Source organism: Trichechus manatus, unplaced genomic scaffold, assembly GCF_000243295.1.
Source record: "Trichechus manatus latirostris isolate Lorelei unplaced genomic scaffold, TriManLat1.0 scaffold00010, whole genome shotgun sequence".
In the NCBI taxonomy this organism is placed as follows: domain Eukaryota; kingdom Metazoa; phylum Chordata; class Mammalia; order Sirenia; family Trichechidae; genus Trichechus; species Trichechus manatus.
The window spans coordinates 19,945,277-19,966,022 of NW_004443946.1; the positions used below are offsets into that span (position 1 = coordinate 19,945,277).

General features: G+C 42.3%; 1 protein-coding gene across 1 annotated transcript; it reads left to right on the top strand.

The window, feature by feature from the left end:
- The first annotated feature begins 9,952 nt into the window (after window positions 1-9,952).
- Window positions 9,953-19,948, top strand: RDH12 (retinol dehydrogenase 12). The gene is made up of 7 exons (XM_004370971.2): window positions 9,953-10,186; window positions 11,588-11,706; window positions 12,260-12,415; window positions 13,227-13,331; window positions 14,198-14,407; window positions 16,106-16,295; window positions 19,285-19,948. Exons 1-7 carry the CDS (start codon window positions 10,119-10,121, stop codon window positions 19,385-19,387), a joined length of 951 nt encoding a protein of 316 aa, XP_004371028.1. The 5' UTR covers window positions 9,953-10,118; the 3' UTR covers window positions 19,388-19,948.
- Window positions 19,949-20,746: the final 798 nt, after the last annotated feature.

Sequence of the window (20,746 nt, forward strand, 5' to 3'; positions counted from 1 at the left end):
AGACAAAAAAGTTAATTGGAGCTGAAAGGCAATAAATTGATAATTGGCACAGGAGGGAACATGCAGAATGTGGTGAAAAGCATATCCAGAAGTAGGTACTTACTCCATTCAAAGCATGATCCATAGAAGAAAAATTGAAAAGTTGGAATTCATCAAAACCAGGAAATTCTGCTCTTTCTTTGAAAGGCACTGTTAAGATAATGAAATGGCAAACCACAATTTGGGAGAAAATATTTACAAATCATATATCTGATAAAGGACTTTCATTCAGAACATAAAAAGAACTCTCAAAATTCAGGATTAAGAAAACCAACAACCCAATGTAAAAAATAGTCGAATGATTTGAACAGATACTTCACCAAAGAAGATATACAACTGGTAAATAAGTATAGGAAGAGATGCTCAATATCATTAGTCATAAGAAAATGCAAATTAAAGCCACAACAAAATACTACTACATACCCACTAGAATAGCTAAAATAAAAAAGAGTGACCATACCAAGTAGTGAGGAGGATGTGGAGAAAAGAAAAATGGAACTCTCATACACTGCCATTGGAAATGTAAAATGGTACAACCACTTTGGAAAAAAGTTTCTTAAAAAGTTAAGCATACACCTATTATATCACCCAACCGTTCCACTTCTATGTATTTCCCAAGAGAAATGAAAGTATATTCATACAAAGACTTGTACGTGAATGATCATAGAAGCTTTATTTAAAATAGTAAAAACCTGAAAACAATCCAAATGTCCATTAACAGGTGAATTTTATAGTCATATGATGAAATACTACTCCACAATAAAAAGGAATAAACTTTTGATTCATGCAACAACGTGAATGGATCTCCAAGTAATTATGTAGAGTGAAAGAAGCCAGACAAAAAAGGAATATATATTGTATAATTCCATTTATATACAATTCTAGAAAACGCAAACTGTAGATTATAGATTATGGTGACAAAAAGCAGATCAGTGGCTTCCTGGGGGAAATGAGAAGGGTTGGGATAAGGATTACCAAGGGGGTACAGACTACTAAGGGGAACAAGGAAACTTTAAGGGGTTATGGACATGTTTGTTGTCTTGATTTTGGTGATTGTATCATGAGTGTACACAAATGTCAAAACTTATCAAGCGATATACTCGAAACATGTGCAGATTATTGTTTGTTGATTATACCTCAAAACATCTGTTAAATAGCGGAAGAAGGGAAGCGCTTGACTACTAGCTGAAAGGTTGGTAGTTAAAATCCCCTAGAGGTACCATGGAAGACAGGTCTGACGATCTGCTTCCAAAACATCACAGCCTTGAAAACCCTACAGAGCAGTTCAACTCTGCACACATGGGGTCACCATGAGTTGGAACTGACTGACAGCAACAAACAACAACAACATCAGGGGACTTTCTGGAAGATAGTGGTGTGAGCACTCCCACGCTTCCATCCTCCCACACTATCACCAAGAAAAACAACCAGAAATTGTTAGATTCAACTCCGTAAGATCTGTGAAAAGCAATCAGAGTGCTGCAGCAACTAAGTGAACAGTGAACCAAGAAGGCAACTTCAGAACGGCAGGAAAACTTTCTTCCCCCTACTACCTGTGTGAACACCCATCCCAGCTCCAGAAGACAAGTGTTAAAACAAAAATAATATTAGGCCAATAATAGAAATAGATAGAAGTTTATTTAATATACAATTAGCAAATCAGGGCAACATTTCTGACTAGAGAGTCAAAAATATTCCAAAGAAGAAAAATCTTTTACAGATTCTTATACTCCAGTTTATAGCTAGTAATTATAATTGGCCATGGAAACAGGGAGAGAATAACTTATGGACATGCAACATTCTGTTGAAGAACAATTCAGATTACTGGTTTACCTTAAAACATAGCTTGCAGTCTGACCTTTGGAATTGCTGTTTACCGAGCGGACTGCACGTAGATAATTGTATAAAACAGCATGATGCCTGTGGTGCAGTGAATACTTAATATGCCCCTTCTAGTCATAGTCTTTGTAACTCCCACCAAATAACTGGGTGGGATCATGCAAATGAGGTGCTTGTGGCCCACCAAGGGGATTGGATAGCTTGCTAATAATGTAAATAAGGTGGTGGGACCATGCAAATAAGGCGTATGGAACTCTAACGAGGGGATTGGTCAGTTTTGCCATCCCACTAGGCTTAAAGACAGTCATGGGGAGAGAAACACGAGCTGTAACATGGAAGACAGTGAGAGATGGTGGCACAGCAGCAGTAGCAAGAGTGATAATGGAGCTAGAGAGTAGGGCAGGAACCAGGAGTCAGGAGAAAGACAGCTGCTGTGGGGCTTGCCAACCCATGGAGCTAAGAGTTGTAACATTTGACTCAGAAGGCCACTAGTAAGGCCCAGCAGCAGAGGCGAGAAGTAGCTGTCCTGATTGAAGAACTGCATCCTGAGTTATTCCTGTTACTTCCAAGCGGACCCAGATCCCAACTTGTAGACTGTTTCTTCCCTAATGAACCCCACAAGTGTGAGTATGGTCTGTGAGTTCTGTGCAGCCATTGCAATGAATTATTAAACCCAGCAGAGAAGTAGAGAGTGCCATGGGAGGGATGGTTGGTATCAGAATTGGTAAAAGATGTTGGAGGGTGGAGGTGCATCTGATCTCCACTTCATAGGAATTAGCTTTAGGCCGATGCTGCTGATCTCGATTCTCCTTCCCATTTGTGAAGTTAGAGGAGATCAGATGCCACCCCCCCAACACACTCCAAGGCAAAACATTCTTTATTAATTAAGCTAGACTATTGTTTGGCTTTAAGGTGACTTTTAGGAGACTAGTATTCCCAAGGTTTAAGGTTAAAGGATTATTTCAGGGTGACAGTTTTGGTGGGTCATTTTCAACCTCTGCGGAATTCTGAAATCTGGATTCTATGAGAACTAAAAACTCCATTTCTCACAAGATAAATTAGTATAATGAAATGTGCAAAGACTTGGAGTTAGAAAACAAAAAGGGAAGAACACACAGCATTTCTCAAGCTGAAAGAACTGAAGAGAAAATTCAAGCCTCAAGTTGTATTACTGAAAGATCCTATGGCAAAAAATTAAATGACGCAGGTAGCATCAAAAGAAGATGAGAGATTTTTATAACAATTAAAAGAAAGAAAGAAAAGAAACACCATGTAATAAAAAAAGAAGATCAAAGGAATACGCAGAGTTACTGTACCAAAAAAGAATTGGTCAACGTTCCAATATTTCAGGAGGTAGCATATGATCAAGAACCACTGGTACTGAAGGAAGAAATTCAAGCTGCATTGAAGGCATTGGTGAAAAACAAGATTCTAGGAATTGATGGAATGCCGATTGAGATGCTTTGACAAACAGGATGCAATGTTGGAAACACTCATCGATGTCAAGAAATTTGGAAGACAGCTACGTGGCCAGCTGACTGGAAGAGAACCATATTCGTGCCCATTCCAAAGAAAGGTGATCAAACAGAATGTGGAAATTATCAAACAATATCATTAATATCACATGCTAGCAAAATTTTGCTAAAAATAATTCAAAAACAGTTGCAGCCTTACACTGAACTGCCAAAAGTTCAAGCCAGATTCAGAAGAGGATGTGGAACCAGGGATATCATTGCTAATGTCAGATGGCTCCTGGCCAAAAGCAGAGAATACCAGAAAGATGTTTACCTGTGTTTTATTGACTATGCTAAGGCATTCAACTGTGTGGATCATAACAAGTTATGGGTAACATTATGAATAATGAGAATTCCAGAACACTTAAATTGTGTTCATGCAGAACCTGTACATGGATTCATTTGTCATTCAGGTAGTCATTTATGGAAACTGCATGTTTAAAATCAGAAAAGTTGTGCAGCAGGGTTGTATCCTTTCAACTTCTACAATCTGTATCCTGAACAAATAATCCAAGAAACTGGACTATATGAAGAACACAGCATCAAGATTGGAGGAAGACTCATTAATAACCTGTGGTATGCAGAAGACACAACCTTGCTTCTTGAAAGTGAAGGCAACTTGCAGCCCTTACTGATGAAGTTCAAAGACTACAGCCTTCCATATGGATTACACCTGAACATAAAGAAAACAAAAATCCTCACAACTGGTCCAATAAGCAACATCATGATAAACAGCGAAGAAATTGAAGTTGTCAAGGATTCATTCTATTTGGATCAACTATCAACACCCATGGAAGCAGCAGTCAAGAAATCAAATGATGTATTGCATTGGAAAAATCTGCTGCAAAAGACTTCTTGAAAGTGTCAAAAATCAAAGATGTCTCTTTGATAACTAAGGTGTGCCTGATCTAAGCCATGGTCTTTTCAATCACCTCATATGCATGTGAAAGCTGGACACTGAAAAAGGAAGATCAAAGGAGAATTGATGCATTTGAATTGTAGTGTTGGAGAAGAATATTGAATATACATACCGTGGACTGCCAGAAGAACAAACAAATCAGCCAGAATGCTCCTTAGAGATGAGGAAGGTGAGACTTCATCTTTCTTGCTTTGGACACAACATCAGGAAAGGCTGATTGCTAGAAAAGGACATCATGTTTGGTAATATGGAGGGTCAGTGAAAATGAGGGAAACCCTCCATGAGATGAATTGACACGGTTGCTGCAACAATGGGCTCAAACATACCAACAGTTGTCAGGATGGCACACGACTGGGTAACGTTTTGTTCTGTTATACATAAGGTCGCCATGAGTTGGAACCAACTTGAAGGCAACTAACAACAAGCTGGTAGATGAGGTGGAGAGGACAACAATCCACACATAACGAGCATAGATGCAAAGGCACAGTGATGTGATCGAGTTCAAAGTGTTCTAAGAACTGGGATGAGGCTGGATCAAAGGATGGGTATGGGTGAGGGATGGTAGACAAAGTCAGAGACACAAGCAAAAGTTAGATCATGAAGGTCCTCGTGTGCTAACCTAGAGTTAGAACTCTATCCTAAAATCAAGTCAATTGAAGGTTTTAGGCAGAAGAATGAGGTCATTGGATTTATGCCCAACCCCCAAACAGATTGTGTTGTTGTTAGCTGAAATAATCTACCCTCCCATTAGTCCTGCATCTGTGTCTGTTTCTCCATACCCTTGCCAATGGGCCATGTTATAATCTTTTTGATCTTTGCTAATCTTGATAAATGAAAAGTGGCTTCCAGTGTAACTTTAATTTACATCTCTCTTATGAGTGAGGTTGAAGAACCTCTTGTATTTCCTTTCCTGTAAACTGTTATTTCAATTGGACTGTTGTTCTTTTTCTTATTGATTTGTAAGAAATCTTTATATAAGAAATAAATTATCTTGTCTGTGATATGTGTTGTGAATATTTTCCCCCAGTTTCTTATCCGTCTTGCCTTGTGTATGGTGGTTTTTGTCATGGAGATTCTTTTTGTCGGTCTTTTCTTTATTGATTTCTGGGTTTCTGGTCTTACCATTCTAAAATTGTTTTAAAATTTCTCCAATGGTTCTTCTTAATATTTTTATGGATTCATTTTTCATATTTATATTTTTTATCTATCTGGAATTTTGGTATAAAGAGTAAAGTAAGGATAAAGTTTACTTTTTCTCAATTGGATACTTTGGTGTTAAAATACTTGCATAATCTACCCCCGTTCCTCCGATTTGAAAAGGCCATTTTTATCATAGCTAAATTGCCATATGTCTATTTCTTTTTTTTATTTTAACCTTAATTTTTCTAAAGTTTAATTTTTTTGTGTGTGCTTTAGATGAAGTCATATATCTATCTCTTCACCCTCTATGCTGCTCTATTGATTTTCTTGGCTATTCACCGGCCCATACCACAAGGTTTAAATTATTATAACTTTGTAATACAGTTTAACATTTAGTAGGACTAATCAATTACCTAATAGTGGTCTTTGGCTTATAATATTTAACATCAGTTTTAGCGAACTATTTGTGTACTTCCAGAATGCTTTGTTGTTAGCTGCCACAGAGTTGTCCCTGACTCACGGTAACCCCATGCACAATGAGATCAAACTGTTGTGATCCATAGGTGACAATTCTACCACTGAACCACCACTGCCCTCTTCCACAATGCTAGATACCTTATATTCCTTGTAATATCTTTGCTATGTTTTGTCTGGAGGACTATGTGCTGTTCTTTAGGGCTCTCATGCCTCCTAGGCAAACTCAAGATAAATTGAATGCCACGTCCATAAATGTGGGAGATCTTGGATTAGATTCAGTAGCAAAGGGGAGCCCAGAAGACATTAATACAAAGATACTTAGATTTGGGGATATTAGGTGTACTATCTCTTGCATATTATGGCATCGTGTCTGCCCTCTGCTTGACTTCAACTTGGGTTACATGGGGTTACATGGGACTCTGAGCATAAAACATCAAAAGATCTTGTTTTCACTCATAATCTGTGAGTCATTGCAGACCCAGAGTCAACAGGTGTGGGGGTAAAGGACTCTGACCAATCAGCAGGTTGTGTTGGCCCAGTGAACATTAACTTCTAGGAGGCAGATGCTGGGGAGTGCCAGCAACACGCCCTCCTCAGGGGCTCCTGGGACTTTGAGGTCTCTGCAGCCCACATCACTGCAGGCAACTGGAGCCAGAGCAGGAGAAACATAAAGAAACGGGAGAGGCAACATGTGAGGCAAGAGAGATTGCCCTGGAATTGTCTGATCACCTCTTGCTCTGTTCAACAGGTCCACAGGCTTCTATGGGGCAAGAATTGTATCTTCCTAGTACTTGCCTGGAGCCCTGCTGGCACAGTGGTTAACAGCTATGTCTGCAAACCAAAAGGTCAGCAGTTCATATCCACCAGCCACTCCTTGGAAACCCCATGGGGCAGTTCTACTCTGTCCTATAGAGTTGCTGTGAGTCAGAATTGACTTGATGGCAATGAGTACAGGTAGTACGGGTAGTACTTGCCTGGCACCAAGAAGCAGTCAGTAAATGGATGGAAGAATAAATGAATGAGGGAGTGAATGCCTATCTGCCATAGGAGTATTTCTCTTCATACCCATATTCCTAGAGTCTCCTCTAGGAAGGGGCAGAAGTGGTGCATGGATCCTGGGATCCAGCCCCAGCTCCTTATCTGTCTTCCTGTCAGGGGCAGATTATCCAATAAGCAAGGTAAGCATGGTCTTACTCTGATGTGGTGTGGTGATACCCATGTGTAATTGTTCACTACAGATTAGTAAGTAAGCAACAAGTAAGACCATGCTTACCTTGCTTATTGGATAATTCACCCCTGCCTCCTTTCCAGGAAAGGAACACTGAGTGAGCAAGGGCAGTGACCCCACCCACTCCTCCTCCCACACCCTCACACACCTGCAAAGTGCTCTGAACGTGTCTGTTAGCTTTTCTTATGTGTTTTGCCTCATCTCTAACAGCATTCAGTTGGAATGTCACCCTCTCTTAGACCTCTCCATTTTCCACACCAAACCCTTCAGTAAAGCAGGTGGGATAGCAAGGGAGACAGATGGGAATCAGTACAGCTGATCACAATGGCCAACTCTCATACAGTGTTTACTATGCACTAGTTTCTAAGGTGAGTGTCTTAGTCATCTAGTGCTGCTCTAACAGAAATACCACAAGTGGATGGCTTTAACAAAGAGAAATTTATTTCCTCACAGTAAAGTAGGCTAAAAGTCCAAATTCAGGACGTCAGCTCCAGGGGAAGCCTTTCTCTCTCTGTCGGCTCTGTAGAAAGGTCCTTATGGTGCATCAGTCCATCAGTCTTCCCTTAGTCTGGGAGCATCTCAGTGCAGGAACCTCAGGTCCAAAGGATGCACTCTGCTCCCAGCACTGCTTTCTTGGTGGTATGAGGTTCCCATGTGTCTCTGCTCCCTCCTCTCTTTTATATATCGAAAGAGACAGGCTTAAGACACTATCTAATCTTGTAGACTTCATCAGTATAACTGCCGCTAATCCATCTTATTACATCATAATGATAGAGTTTACAACACATAGGGAAATCACATCAGATTAAAAAATGGTACACAGTCATACAATACTGGGAATCCTGACCCAGCCAAGTTGACAGGTATTTTTTGGGGACACAATTCAATCCATGACAGTGGGTATATATTTATCATGCTCATTGTACAAGCGAAGAAACTGAGTTAACAGAGAGGTTTAGTAACCTGCCCAGAACCATGGAACTTGTAAATAGATGAGCTGGGATTTGAACCAGGAAGTCTAGCTCTAGAGTCCATACACTTAACCACAATACCTTTTTCTTGGCATGTGCATGTGTGTGCTAACTTTATTGAAGTCTAGCATGAAACACAGAAAAGAGCACAAATTGTAAGAGTACAGCACAACGAATTTTCACAAAGTGAGTGCACCTGTGTAACCAACACCCAGCTCAAAGGAACAGAACTCAACCAGCCCCCACCCTCCCCAGTTCCTGTCATGCCCTCTTCCTACCCACCAAGGGTAACCACTCTTCTGACTTCTCTCACCATTCTTCTGGAAGTGTCTTCCTCATCCTTCTATTTTAATCACACTTGTATTTCAAATATCACAGAATCATTGCTAAAGTAAAAAATATTCTGTCTTAGTACACAGTACTGGGGAAGCCAGCACAAATTGTACAAGGAAAGGTCATGGAAGCTCCATAGACACATTCAAACTCCCTGAAGGACTGAATTGCTGGGAAGAGGGCTGTGGGGACCATGGTCTCGGGGAACATCTAGCTCAATTGGCATAACACAGTTTATAAAGACAAGGTTCTACATTCCATCTTGGTGAGTAGCGTCTGGGGTCTTAAAAGCCTGTGAGCAGCCATCTAAGATACTCCACTGGTCTCACCCCTTCGGGAGCAAGGGAGAACAAAGAGAACAGGACACAGGGAAAGATTAGTCCAAAAGACTAATGGACCTCAGCTACTACGGCCTCCACCAGAATGAGTCCAGTACAGCTCGATGGTGCCCGGCTACCACCACTCACTGCTCTGACCGGGATCACAACAGAGGGTTCTGGACAGAGCTGGAGAAGGATGTAGAACAAAATTCTAACTCACAAAAAAAGACCAGATTTACTGGCCTGACAGACTGGAGAAACCCCAAGAGTATGGCCCCTGGACACCCTTTTAGTTCAGAGGTGAAGTCACTCCCAAGGTTCACCGTTCAGCTGGGGATTGGACAGCCCCATAAAGCAAAACGGGACTAATGAGGCACAGCAGTACAGGACAAAGACTAGAAGGCAGGAGGGGACAAGAAAGCTGGTGACAGGGAGCCCAAGGTTGAGAAGGGACAGTGTTGACATGTCATGGGGTTGTTAACCATTGTCGTAAGGCAATATGTGTACTAACTGCTTAATGAGAAACTATTTGTTCTGTAAACCTTTATCTGAGGTACAAAAAAAAAAGGAATTATCTATGTGAGATCAAATTAACAATAGCAACTCAAAAGGTTTAATGGGAAGCCTAGGGGCCAGTGAGTTGAAGATAATGGTGATGGAATAATTTGGAAAAGGATAATGAGAATAGCAGGACAACTGGAAGAATGTAATCGATGTCACTGAATTGTACATGTAGAAATTTCTGAAATGGTGTATCTTTGGCTATGTATATTTTCACCAAAAAAAACCAAAAAGGTCCTCCAAGGCCAAGAAGGGAGAGTGTTGACATGCAATGGGTTGTTAACCAATGTCATAAAACAGTATGTGTACTGACTGCTTAATGAGAAACTAATTGTTCTGTAAACTTCACCTGAAGTGCAATAAAAAAAATTTAAAAAAAATTCTGTCTTGCAGGAGTAGAGGTGGGGTGTTTGGGAGAATACATTCCCTAGATAAGAGAAATAAGTGAGGGTGCGAGTGTTAGGGGACAGTTGCTTCAATTTCCCCACATTTTCTTTGCCAGTAAGTGCAAGGTTCTAACCTTTCCTCCATTGGCTCCTGGGTGGGGTAATGCTTGCGGGTAGACTACATCTCCCAGCAGGCTGTGCTCTGACAGCTCTCGGATTTAAATAGGATTCTGGGCTGTGCTTAGAGCCAGGCTGTTGCTGAGTATTCAGGAGTGAGAGGAGCAAGAAGCGGCTAAGAGTTGGAGCCAGATTAAGAGCTGGAGCCTGAGCCAGAGTTGAAGTCGGAGCTGAAGCAGCAGCAAAAGCAGCAGCAACTAAAGAAGTTGAGAAGATGCTAGTTATCTTGGGACTGCTCACTTCCTTGCTTTCTTTCCTGTATGTGACAGCTCCAACCATCAGGTTTGTCTTAATTCAGCATCTCATAAAGTATTTTATATAGCCCTGAATTGGGAGCCAGCTCCCAGCTGCCGGAAGAAGAGATAAGGATAGAGGCGGAGGGAGAGAGAGAAAGTCAGGGCAGAAGAAGCAGGAAGGAGGGCAGTGGTTATGGATACCTAGGTGGAAAACTGAGAAGGAGGCAGTTGGGGTTGGGGGAGGAGGGGCTGGTCTGAATTCTGATGCCAGTGAGAGGTTGAATGGATGACTTTATTAAGTAGCTCACCAGACACCTTGGGTGGGAATCCTTGTTCTTTCACCCTATTCCCCTGGGTTTGTCTGAAGATCTTCCTTTCTTCTCTGTCCCTAATCAGGGTGGCCCTGTCAGGTTATCATGGGTGGTCATTGCCAAGAGACTTATTGTTAAGCACCAGGCACTTTGGGAAGGAAACAAACTCTCTCCCCCTTGAGACTACCCTCAGTTAATGTTTTGGGATGGCGCTTTTGCTGCAGCACTTCTGGAGATGTCAAAGAGAATATGTTCTGAGCGAAGAATTGAAAAACTGCTAATAATAACAAAGGTTAAATGAACATATCAAGGACAGAATGCTACTCTAGGTCCTGGCATAGAAACTCAAGTGCAAATTCTGGTTCTGCCACCATTAGCAAGTGACATGAACTTCTTCAAGCCTCACTTTTCTCCACTGTAGTGTGGGGATACTAATGGGGTGGTAGAGAGGATTAAAATAGCTGACCTATGTAAAGTGCCTAGTCTAGTTCCTGGAAGTGGGACATGTTAGTTCTGCCCCCATCCAGTCCTCTTTTTTGGAACTTGTCAAGTAAGCCCTATGTAAAAAGGGTGCTCTGCAGAGAGGTCTGGAGGTTCTAGTATGATGGCAGAAAGCCTCTGAAGATGCCAGCTCTCTAAAACTGGAGAGGCAGCCCCAAAGTGGTGTTCTAAATGGGGTCCCTGGGCAGTGCTGCTGTGGTCCCTGGGCAGTGAGTAACTGATGATGCTTATCGAAGACCTAGGACTCAGGACCACTGATTCCACTAATGTTCATCGTGCATATGATTTGAAGGTAGATTAGGGGAGAAGATGACCTCAGGAACCTCTAGAGATAAGAGCTAGATATCTTTGCTATCTAACAAGGAAGGTCCCCATTGGTCCTGGCTCAGGAGCACTTACCTTGTTTGCCCAAATGATCATTTGTAGCTTCTGGGCACATGAGCTTCCCACCTGTGCTGATGAGCAGGAGACTACCTTGCCCCAGTGGAAGAACATTGTTTCCTGAAGATTAGCTTCTTTGGGTCTCCTGACTACAAATTAGAGAAATGTCTCTTTGAAGTTGGATAGATTTTATGTATTTCAGTCTGGGATTGGTAAGGATGGTGCATGAATGCTCTTTTTTCTCTTGTCCATAGGAAGTTCTTTGCTGGTGGGGTATGTAGAACAAATGTGCAGCTTCCTGGGAAAGTGGTGGTGATCACCGGCGCCAATACAGGCATTGGCAAGGAGACAGCCAGAGAGCTCGCTCGCAGAGGCAAGTCCTCCCAAGTCAGTCCCCACAGGCAGTGCCTCCTGCCCTTCTTCTTGGTGGCTCTGTACCCCATTTCCTTGCCTTTCCTCCTGGGCTTGGATGCTCTGACCTGGAGTTCAAAGAACCTGGGATTCAAGTCCAGCCGTGACACCAATTTACTGTGTAACCTTAAATAAATCTTTCTTCCTTCCCACTTCTTCCCTCTTATATAAAGTAAGGAAAACAATGATGTCCATGTGCAATATTGGTCAAGTCAGTTATTCTAAAAGGTGATACTAAGCAACATTAAATAGTACTATCTTTGGAATCGTCTTGATGGCAATGGGTTTGGTTTTGGTTTCAGTCTTTTGGCAGAATGTAAAAATGAGGGTTCCCAGCCTGAGGCTAAGCTGACAGAAATAAGACTGGACAGTACTATTTGTGAGAATCCTGAAGTGGCACTAAGACCGTTCACTGCTTTAGGGAAGGCTGGGAAAATGCTCTGTCCACCAGTCCCCAAGCTCACTTAATACAGACCTCTTTTTCAGCCTAGGATCTCTCTTTGTTTTGGCCCCAGGAGCCCGAGTCTACATTGCCTGCCGGGATGTACTAAAGGGGGAGTCTGCCGCCAGTGAAATCCGAGCAGATACAAAGAACTCCCAGGTGTTGGTTCGGAAACTGGACCTGTCAGACACCAAATCCATCCGAGCCTTTGCTGAGGGCTTTCTGGCAGGTAAGGGCCTGCTGGGTAGCTAGAAACGCAGGACGCTGGATGTGGGAGTGGCTGCTCCACCCTGGACAATCTATGGCCCTTACTTCAGAACTATCGTCAACCCTACTGGACAGGTTCTGCCACATGAATCAGTAGGACAGGGACTTGGCAGAGGGATAGATGATGGACAAGCTGGGCAGGATCCTTATCTCACATTTGACTCAACAGTGGGAATGTTGGAGATGTTGGCTCCTGTCTGGGCTTGCACCTTGGCATCAAGTTGTGGCCCTCATGCCACTTTCTTCTTTTATTCTGAGAATCAACCTTCTGTGGCCACAGGCAACAAATGAGGTTGTGCTGCTGCCATAATTCTTCTGGGTCTTGCAAAACGACCAGCTTCTACCCAGAACTATGAAATCCATGGAAGACAGGGACCATCTCTGTCTTGTATTATGACTGCATTCCCAGTGCTCGCCAGAGTGGGCCTGGCCCAGAGTTGGTACTCAGTACACATTTGCTGAATGAACAAATGAATGAATGGTGTCCAGGAAGATATAAGTAACTAAAATGAGAAACCCAGCCTAGGTTTATTCCCGAGGGACAATGGCTATTGAGATTCACTGAGATGGGTCCAAATGGCGATAGGTTTTAACAGTTGAAGCAATACCTTGTCTTAGAAGACAGAAGTGGAGGGAGCAATTTCTATCAAAACCTTGTTCCACTGAGGATAGCTCAAGAGCAAAAACAAGAGAAAAACACTCAGGGCTGTGACAGGTTTCCTTGCTAACAGATTCCTTGATAACCACCAGATCTCCTTGGTTGTGTTTTACAGAGGAAAAGCAACTCCATATCCTGATAAATAATGCAGGGGTGATGATGTGTCCATATTCCAAGACAGTTGATGGCTTTGAGACCCACCTGGGAGTCAACCACCTGGGTAAATATCACTGACTGATTGAAAAGCAAATCCATACCCCACCTTGTTCTCTGTAGGGAGATGAACCTATACTAGTGCTCAGAATCCCCAGTGGTCCTCATAGAGCCCAGGATTCCAATAGACTAGATGTATTGGTTTGTTATTCACTGTCCCTCTGCTGACCAGTCCACAAAAGTGAGATCCTCCTACTCATACCATTAAGAAACCCAAAATCTCAAGAGATACCTGGGAGAAGAATGTCATGCTTGGATGAGGCAGTGGCAATGCAAGACTTGGTAGGTAGGACCAAGCCTGGAAGGTGCAGGAGTCTGGGTTTGGGTGGAGGGGCCACATCCATAGCTGAGGGCCAGTCAAGCCTAGTGTTGGTCCATGGAGACAGGCAAACCTTGAGGAGATGGGAAAGACTTGAGAAAATAGACAGGCTAGGGATCAGAGATCAAGGTGATGGCTCTAGTGAGGCGAGCATGGAGCATGGTCTCTGATCCTAGGCAAATGTTGTTTTCCCTTGACTGTTTCATCCTTCCATATATACATGAGTGTACCTGTGCCCGCAGCTGTGTGATCATGGCCAGACGGGGAGTCAGAAGCTAGCAGGTGTGCATGACTCCTGACTGGGACAAGGGCAGAGGTACAGATAAGTACAGATTAAGTCTATATTGTCTTACTATAGTCTAGCTCTGGCCTTTGAACTTGAGGAATCCACTAATTCACACTGACTAACCATTAGCATGGAGTTACACATAGCTTCAAATTTGTTCACACTCAGAAGATACTAAGCTAACGCTTAAGTCCTGTCATCAGCTTCTACACCCTGAGCCTTGGCTGCCACTCCACCCTTCAGTCTCTCCTGCTGGCTCTCCTCACAGGCCACTTCCTTCTCACCCATCTGCTTCTGGAGCGGCTGAAGGAGTCTGCTCCTGCACGGGTGGTGACCCTGTCATCGATGGTCCACTATGCTGGCAAGATTCGCTTCCATGACCTCCAGGGTGAGAAGCGCTACAGCCGGGGTTTTGCCTATTGCCACAGTAAACTGGCCAATGTGCTTTTTACTCGCGAGCTGGCCAAGAAGCTCCAAGGTAAGTAAAGAGTAACGTTTGGGGTTAAGATAGCAAAAACAGGTTCTCAGTCCAGATTAGAGGTTCCCAGAAACTTCTGAAGTCAGGCTGTCAAACATGCACATTTCCATTGGTAACTGCATGAAGGAGAATGAGATTATAAATGGAATGAAAACAGAGTTCTTGCCCTCAGGAAGCTTAAAATTGAATATGGGTAAGGAACTTTATAAAGTTATCTTACATCTTATATCTTATTTCATATCTATCATTTCATTTGATTTTCACAACAACTCTTTGCAACAGGTAGAGCAGGTATTAATATTCCTAATTTGTAGGGCAGAACTGAGGCCCAAAGAAGTGGCTGGCCCAAGGTTATATGGTAAGTGAAGGAGTCAGGACTGGAATGTGGGTGTCTTTAAATCCAGGGTGATTTCTTTCGCTTGCCATTTGCTGAAGGTTACATGGTGAGCTGAACCACAGAGCTGCTGTGGCCTGGAGTCAGGGAGCTGGGGCTGCATGTCAGAAGCCTGGGTCCTAGCTGTACCACATGTTAGCCACATGTATATGTGGACATGTTCCTTTACCCTCCCCTAACTTCATCTCCTCTGCTGTAAAATGACATGAGCTCAGCTCCTAATCCTATGACACTGTGCTCCCCTGGAGTTTTAGTTGAGTTGCTGACTCTGACATCTGTGACTCTGGGGACCCATTTGTACAGTGAATAAACCAGAGTTTGGGAACAATGGTCTTTCCTATCAGAATGCTGAAGGTAGAAGAACAGGATAATCATAAAAATTAATAACAGTAATAGTAATTGAGGATTGTGTGTGTGCCATGCACTATACATGTTTTAGCTCACTTAATACTCATAACATTCCTGAGGGTGGTGTTATGATTTTCCCCAATCTACAAATGAAGAGACAGGCACAGAGATGGTAAGAAACTTGCCCAAGCAAGAGGACTGGCTGAGCCAGGATTCAGATCTGACAGTCTAGCTCCAACATCCATATTCCTTACTCTACCTTGGGTTCAGACCTTGGCCTTGCAGCTTACAAGGTATGACTTTGGCCAATTTATTTAACCTCTGTGTGACTCAGTTTCCTTAGCAGTATAATAGGCATCTTAACATTACCTGCCTCACAAACCTCTTTGAGGATTAAATGACTTAATGCATATAAAGCAACTAAGTACTGAAAATAGTGGTGGAACCAGGAGTGTCTTTCGAAGGCATATAACCCTTATTAATCTCCTTCAGCACCCCTCAATCTATACCTCATAAAATGTGCTTGCCAGGCAAATGTAGTTCAAAACAAGGTCCTAGCCTCCTACCTTCCAAACAGATTGCTACCCCTAAGCCCCTCCTGTATAAATTTTAAAGATACCACTGTTGGTAATTGATAATAACTACTACTACATGTTACTGTCTTTATTATTGATACTTAAGCCACTGTGTAAAGGTGACATTGAACCAGGCATAGAAGGAGCATAGAAGGTTGAGAGAGTTTGGAGCATAGAGGGCTGAGAAGGCTATAGATTTTGCTGGAAGGGATCAGTTAGTGGTGTGAGTCTGCATGGCTGGGAGTGGTTCCTTCTGAACCCTGGGAGCACTGGCCATTTCCTTTGTCCCTTCTTCTCACTTGTCCATTGAGTTGCAGGGGATGGGTTGTGTTCCTGGGCTTGGAGTATGTCCCTGGTCTAACTGTGCCCTCTTCGCCCTAGGCACTGGGGTCACGGCTTACGCCGTGCACCCGGGCATTGTCCGCTCGGAGCTGGTCCGGCACTCCTTCCTCCTGTGCCTGCTCTGGAGGCTCTTCTCCCCATTCCTCAAGTCAGCGTGGGAAGGGGCGCAGACCAGCCTGCACTGTGCCCTGGCTGAGGATCTGGAGCCCCTGAGTGGCAAGTACTTCAGGTGCGTGGGAAGCAGCACGGTTCGTTTCCACTGTCTCTGTGCGTGGTGAGGCAGGGGGCTTCTGGGCTTTGCACCCCTAGTGGCTGAGTTTGTGCCTAATAGTAGAATACAGGTTTGGAGTGTACCTAAAAACCAAACGTTGTCACTTTTCCAAGGAAACTTACATTAGAAACTTGGAAAGAGTTGTTTTTATGACTCTGTTTTATACCTGCGGAGCCCTGGTGGTTCAGTGGTTAAGCGTTCCGCTGCTACCCAAAAAGTCTACAGTTCAAATCCACCAGCCACTCTTTGGAAGCTCTATGGGGCAGTTTTACTCTGTCCTATAGGACCGTTATGAGTCAGAAATGACTTGACGGCAATGAGTATTTTATACCTGCTTGCCATGCTTTCATGTAAACTTTGTGGCTTTCTGTGAACTGTTAGAGAAGACTGTCCCTGTTGATTATGCCATGGAAAGATCATTACCAGGCCCTCTGGATTCTTCTTCTCCTCCTTGAAGCTTTTGGCTAACTTCTTCCATGAATTTTTTAGCACCACTTAGCACAAAGCACTAGGGCAAGGTCACTTCTCCTCATTGTGAACTCTTACCCTCAGTGTTGCCAAGATCGGCACTAACCATTAGAATATACAAATAGAAATTTCAGTGTTGAATCTTATTGTAAACTCAATGGGCAATCAGAGTTTGGGAAAAGAGGGGAGCCCAGGATTAAACCTCCTTTCTATTCTATGACTTGACCCCACTTTGTTCAAGGTTGTTCATTGAGGTATCATTTATTAAGTGAAACATTGGAAATAACCTAAGTGCCCAGCAATAGGGGAATGGATAAATGATAATAGCTAATGTTGCTTGAACTCTTATAATGTATTTGGTACTCTTATAAGTATCTTACATATATGAATTCATATAATCATCATAACTCTAAGGGGTAAGTAATATTATTATCCCCATTTTACAGATGAGAAAACTGAGGCACAGAATAATTAAGTAACTTGCTCAAGGTCATATAGCTTTTAAGTGGTAGACCTAGGATTTAAATCCAGGAAGCCTGACTCCAGAGCTCAGCTGTACAATGTAGTTGCTACTAGCCACATGTGACACATCAAATTGAGAGGCGCTATACATGTGAAATGCACACTGGATTTTAAAGACTTAATATAAAAAAAAGAATGTAAAATATCTTGTAACAATTTTTTATATTGCTTACATGCTGAAGTGATTTAGATATATTGGTTTAAATAAAATATATTATTAAAATTAACGTCACCTGTTTCTTTTTATTTTTTAAAATGTGGCTACTAGAAAGTTTAAAATTGCTCCCATTTGTGGCTGTCATCATATTTCTATGGTATAGTGCTGATCTAGAGTCTGAGTGCTTAATTTCACCACCTTAAATATTATATAGTCATTCAATATATTTTCAAATAGCATTTAGTTAATGGGAAGATGCTGGTGACATAATGTTGCAAAACAAAAAAAACCCTGCAATACAAAACTTTACAATTATACATTGGAAATGCATGGAAAACAATCCAAAAGGATACACAGAAAATTGTAAATAGTGATTACTTCCATAGACACTGAAAGAGAGTCAGTGAAGGAGGATTTAAAATTTTTACTCTAGGTATTTGTTTACTATTTAAAAATGTTTAAAAGATCTATATTTATTTATTATATAACAAAAAGCATTTTTAACAAGAGAAAGAAAATCTTTCCCAAACTAAATAAGTCTGATCCTAGCTTTGTATAAAAGAAGGAGAGAAAGAAAGACTATATATATATTTATACATGAATCAAGCAAACAAGGCTATGAGGAAAAGCAATTAAATAATAGACTTTTCTTCTTTTATCAGTACTTCACTATATTTTCCAAGTGTTGCACAGGACCTTTTTTTTTTTAATTGTTATAAAAAATATATGTATAACAATATTTGCCAATTCAACATTTTTCAGGTGTACAATTTAGTGATATCAATTAAATTAATCATGTTGCTCAACCATCACCCATATTTGTTTCTGCAAGGACTTTTATAATTAAATGCTATTTAAAACAACTGGGTTCTGCCCTTACCCCATGCATCCTTCTAGTCCCCATGCCCCCCATTTCCCCCAAAACAAATGAAAGAGGAGTTCTTAACATGGAGTTCATGAGGCCCTAGAGGGTTAGTGGATAGATTTCAAAGGATCTGTGAACTTGAATGGGAAAATAATTTCACCAATATCCAATTGAAATGAGCATTTCCTTCAATTATGAATGTGGACAATGAAACCCAGTAGTAGTAGTGATCCCTGTGACTGTGTCACCAACAAAATAAATACAGTGAAACCTGTGAGAGCTGAAGGTCTATGGGACTGCCTTGTTTTTGTGGGTCTTGCAAGTTTTCCACCTTTGACAGGGTACAGTCTTACCAGTTTTCTATTGCTCTCTATTGGTGGAAGATATTTCTCTGACAGGTTTCCATCTTACACAGGTTCCAGCTTTTGCAGGTTTTACTAAATTTTCAGGAGCAGGTATTATAGTTGTTGCAGGTATTTCACAATGTCGTTTCTGCTCACTGCTGGTTTGAAATTTGGTAGTTAATAAACCCAACGCTACATCTTGTTATAGAATATATTAATAAAGAAGCATATGTATTACTGTGTCACAAATTTGTTTTAAAAATATTTTTAAACTGCATTTGAATACAACTGGCTTCTTTTAATCCAATGTATTATATTTTATGCATTTAGAAATATATTCTGAGAAAGAGTCTGTAAACTTTTCCAGACCACCTAAGGGATCTGGGGCACAAGGACAGGTTAAGAGCCCCTGGAATAAAGTGATGTAAGGGTTTGCTCCTTTTATCAAGGATCCAAGAGGATGAGCCACATAGGACAGGATGAGGAAGGACTTGATGCAGTTTCTGGGTCTTTGGTCCATTGGGGCTGGGGACTGCTCACTCTACCCCAGTCTCCACTTCTGCATGTTCACAATCTTTCTCTGCCCTTCAGTGACTGCAAGAGGACTTGGGTGTCTCCAAGGGCCCGAAATAACAAAACAGCTGAGCACCTATGGAACGTCAGCTGTGAGCTTCTAGGAATCCGGTGGGAGTAGCTGGTGGAGAAGCCACAGCTTTATCAGGCCCAGTCCACACCATCATGAAAAGGGACCGAGGAGAAGGTCAACCCTGAAGGACTGCCCTCCTGGCTGGCTGCTGCTGTGATTCGGGTCCTGCTCCGATCCTCCTAACCCTTCTGGAAACCTTTGCACACTCATCCCTCTTGTGAGGCTTACTCATGGCATGAGACGCTCACGCCTACACAGCAATATTCTCCAAGACATGGAGAATGGTTACCTTCTAGGGGCAGGAGGACTGGGCAGACCCCAGGCTGGGCGTGAGGGTGGCTGAAGGGAAATTGGGTCAGTTTTCGCCCTCACTACCACCAGAAACTCCAGCTGGCATCCTCAGATGAGGCGACAGGAGCATAAGCATTATGTGTTTCCAAGGACATTGGCTCAAATTCTTGACTACTTGCTTGCTTCTTTGAAATACTAGTTGCAGCCCTAGAGTCTGCACCAGCTCAGGAAGATCTTGGCTATCCCTGGCCAAGTTTGATTCCTTCCTCTGAGCAACTGGTAGTCACTGCTGTGAAACCGGACCCTCCTGTTTTCAGTTACGTGGATAATTTCTTTTTCTAAAGAGTTTCCTTTACCTCAATTTTTAGAGAAAATAAAGACTGTGTATTCATCTTATTGCCTTATTTATTTCCTCAGGGTAGCAAAGGAGAAATGGAGCAAAGAGGTGAAGTCAGCATTCTGATTTAGTGAGCAGTCTCTCATCCTTCCCAAACACCCATAATCTTATAATATGGCATCTGTGTACAAAATAAGTTGGTCCAGTCAGGGATTCTCTTAAGTTTCTTCCAGCTCTAACATTTTATTATCTTAAGAAGTGATAGGAGTGGCTTAAATTACACAGATGCTTAACTCTACCACAGATTAGGGCCAGAAGTAATAGTAGTAGTTAACGTTGCTGTTGTTAGCTACCTTCTAGTGGGCCCCAGCTCATGGCAACCCCATGTACAACATTGGGAAGACAGATAAAAGCAGTTTGAGCCAGAATCTAGCACCCAAGAGGGAAGAACTTTTCTCCCTCATAGCCTAATGGTCTTAGGAACTTTGGGGGTTGGAGGGCTCACCTTAAGGATATGGTGTTTGGTAAAGAAATCCTTTCCCTTGGGAGAAAGCAGAGGATAGTGAAGCTGAATTCAATGGTTTTGGGGAGGGGGTGTCATTCCTAGCATTATTATCTAACCCTGGTCTATGGAATACACAGAAATTGTGCCAGTGCTAGTTCCCTAACCATAACTTCCACACTGTAGAGCCCCTTCCTTCCTGAAGCATGTGTCATTTCCAGCCATCCTTGGCAAGTGTCACAACTCAGCCAGCTCAAAGCTCCATAGGGCTGGTTAC

Coding starts and splice junctions, on each gene's coding strand:
- RDH12 (XM_004370971.2), top strand. CDS start 10,119: ATGCTAGTTATCTTGGGACTGCTCACTTCCTTGCTTTCTTTCCTGTAT. Junction 11,707..12,259: donor CAGAGAGCTCGCTCGCAGAG/GCAAGTCCTCCC, acceptor TTTTGGCCCCAG/GAGCCCGAGTCTACATTGCC. Junction 13,332..14,197: donor CCTGGGAGTCAACCACCTGG/GTAAATATCACT, acceptor CTCTCCTCACAG/GCCACTTCCTTCTCACCCAT.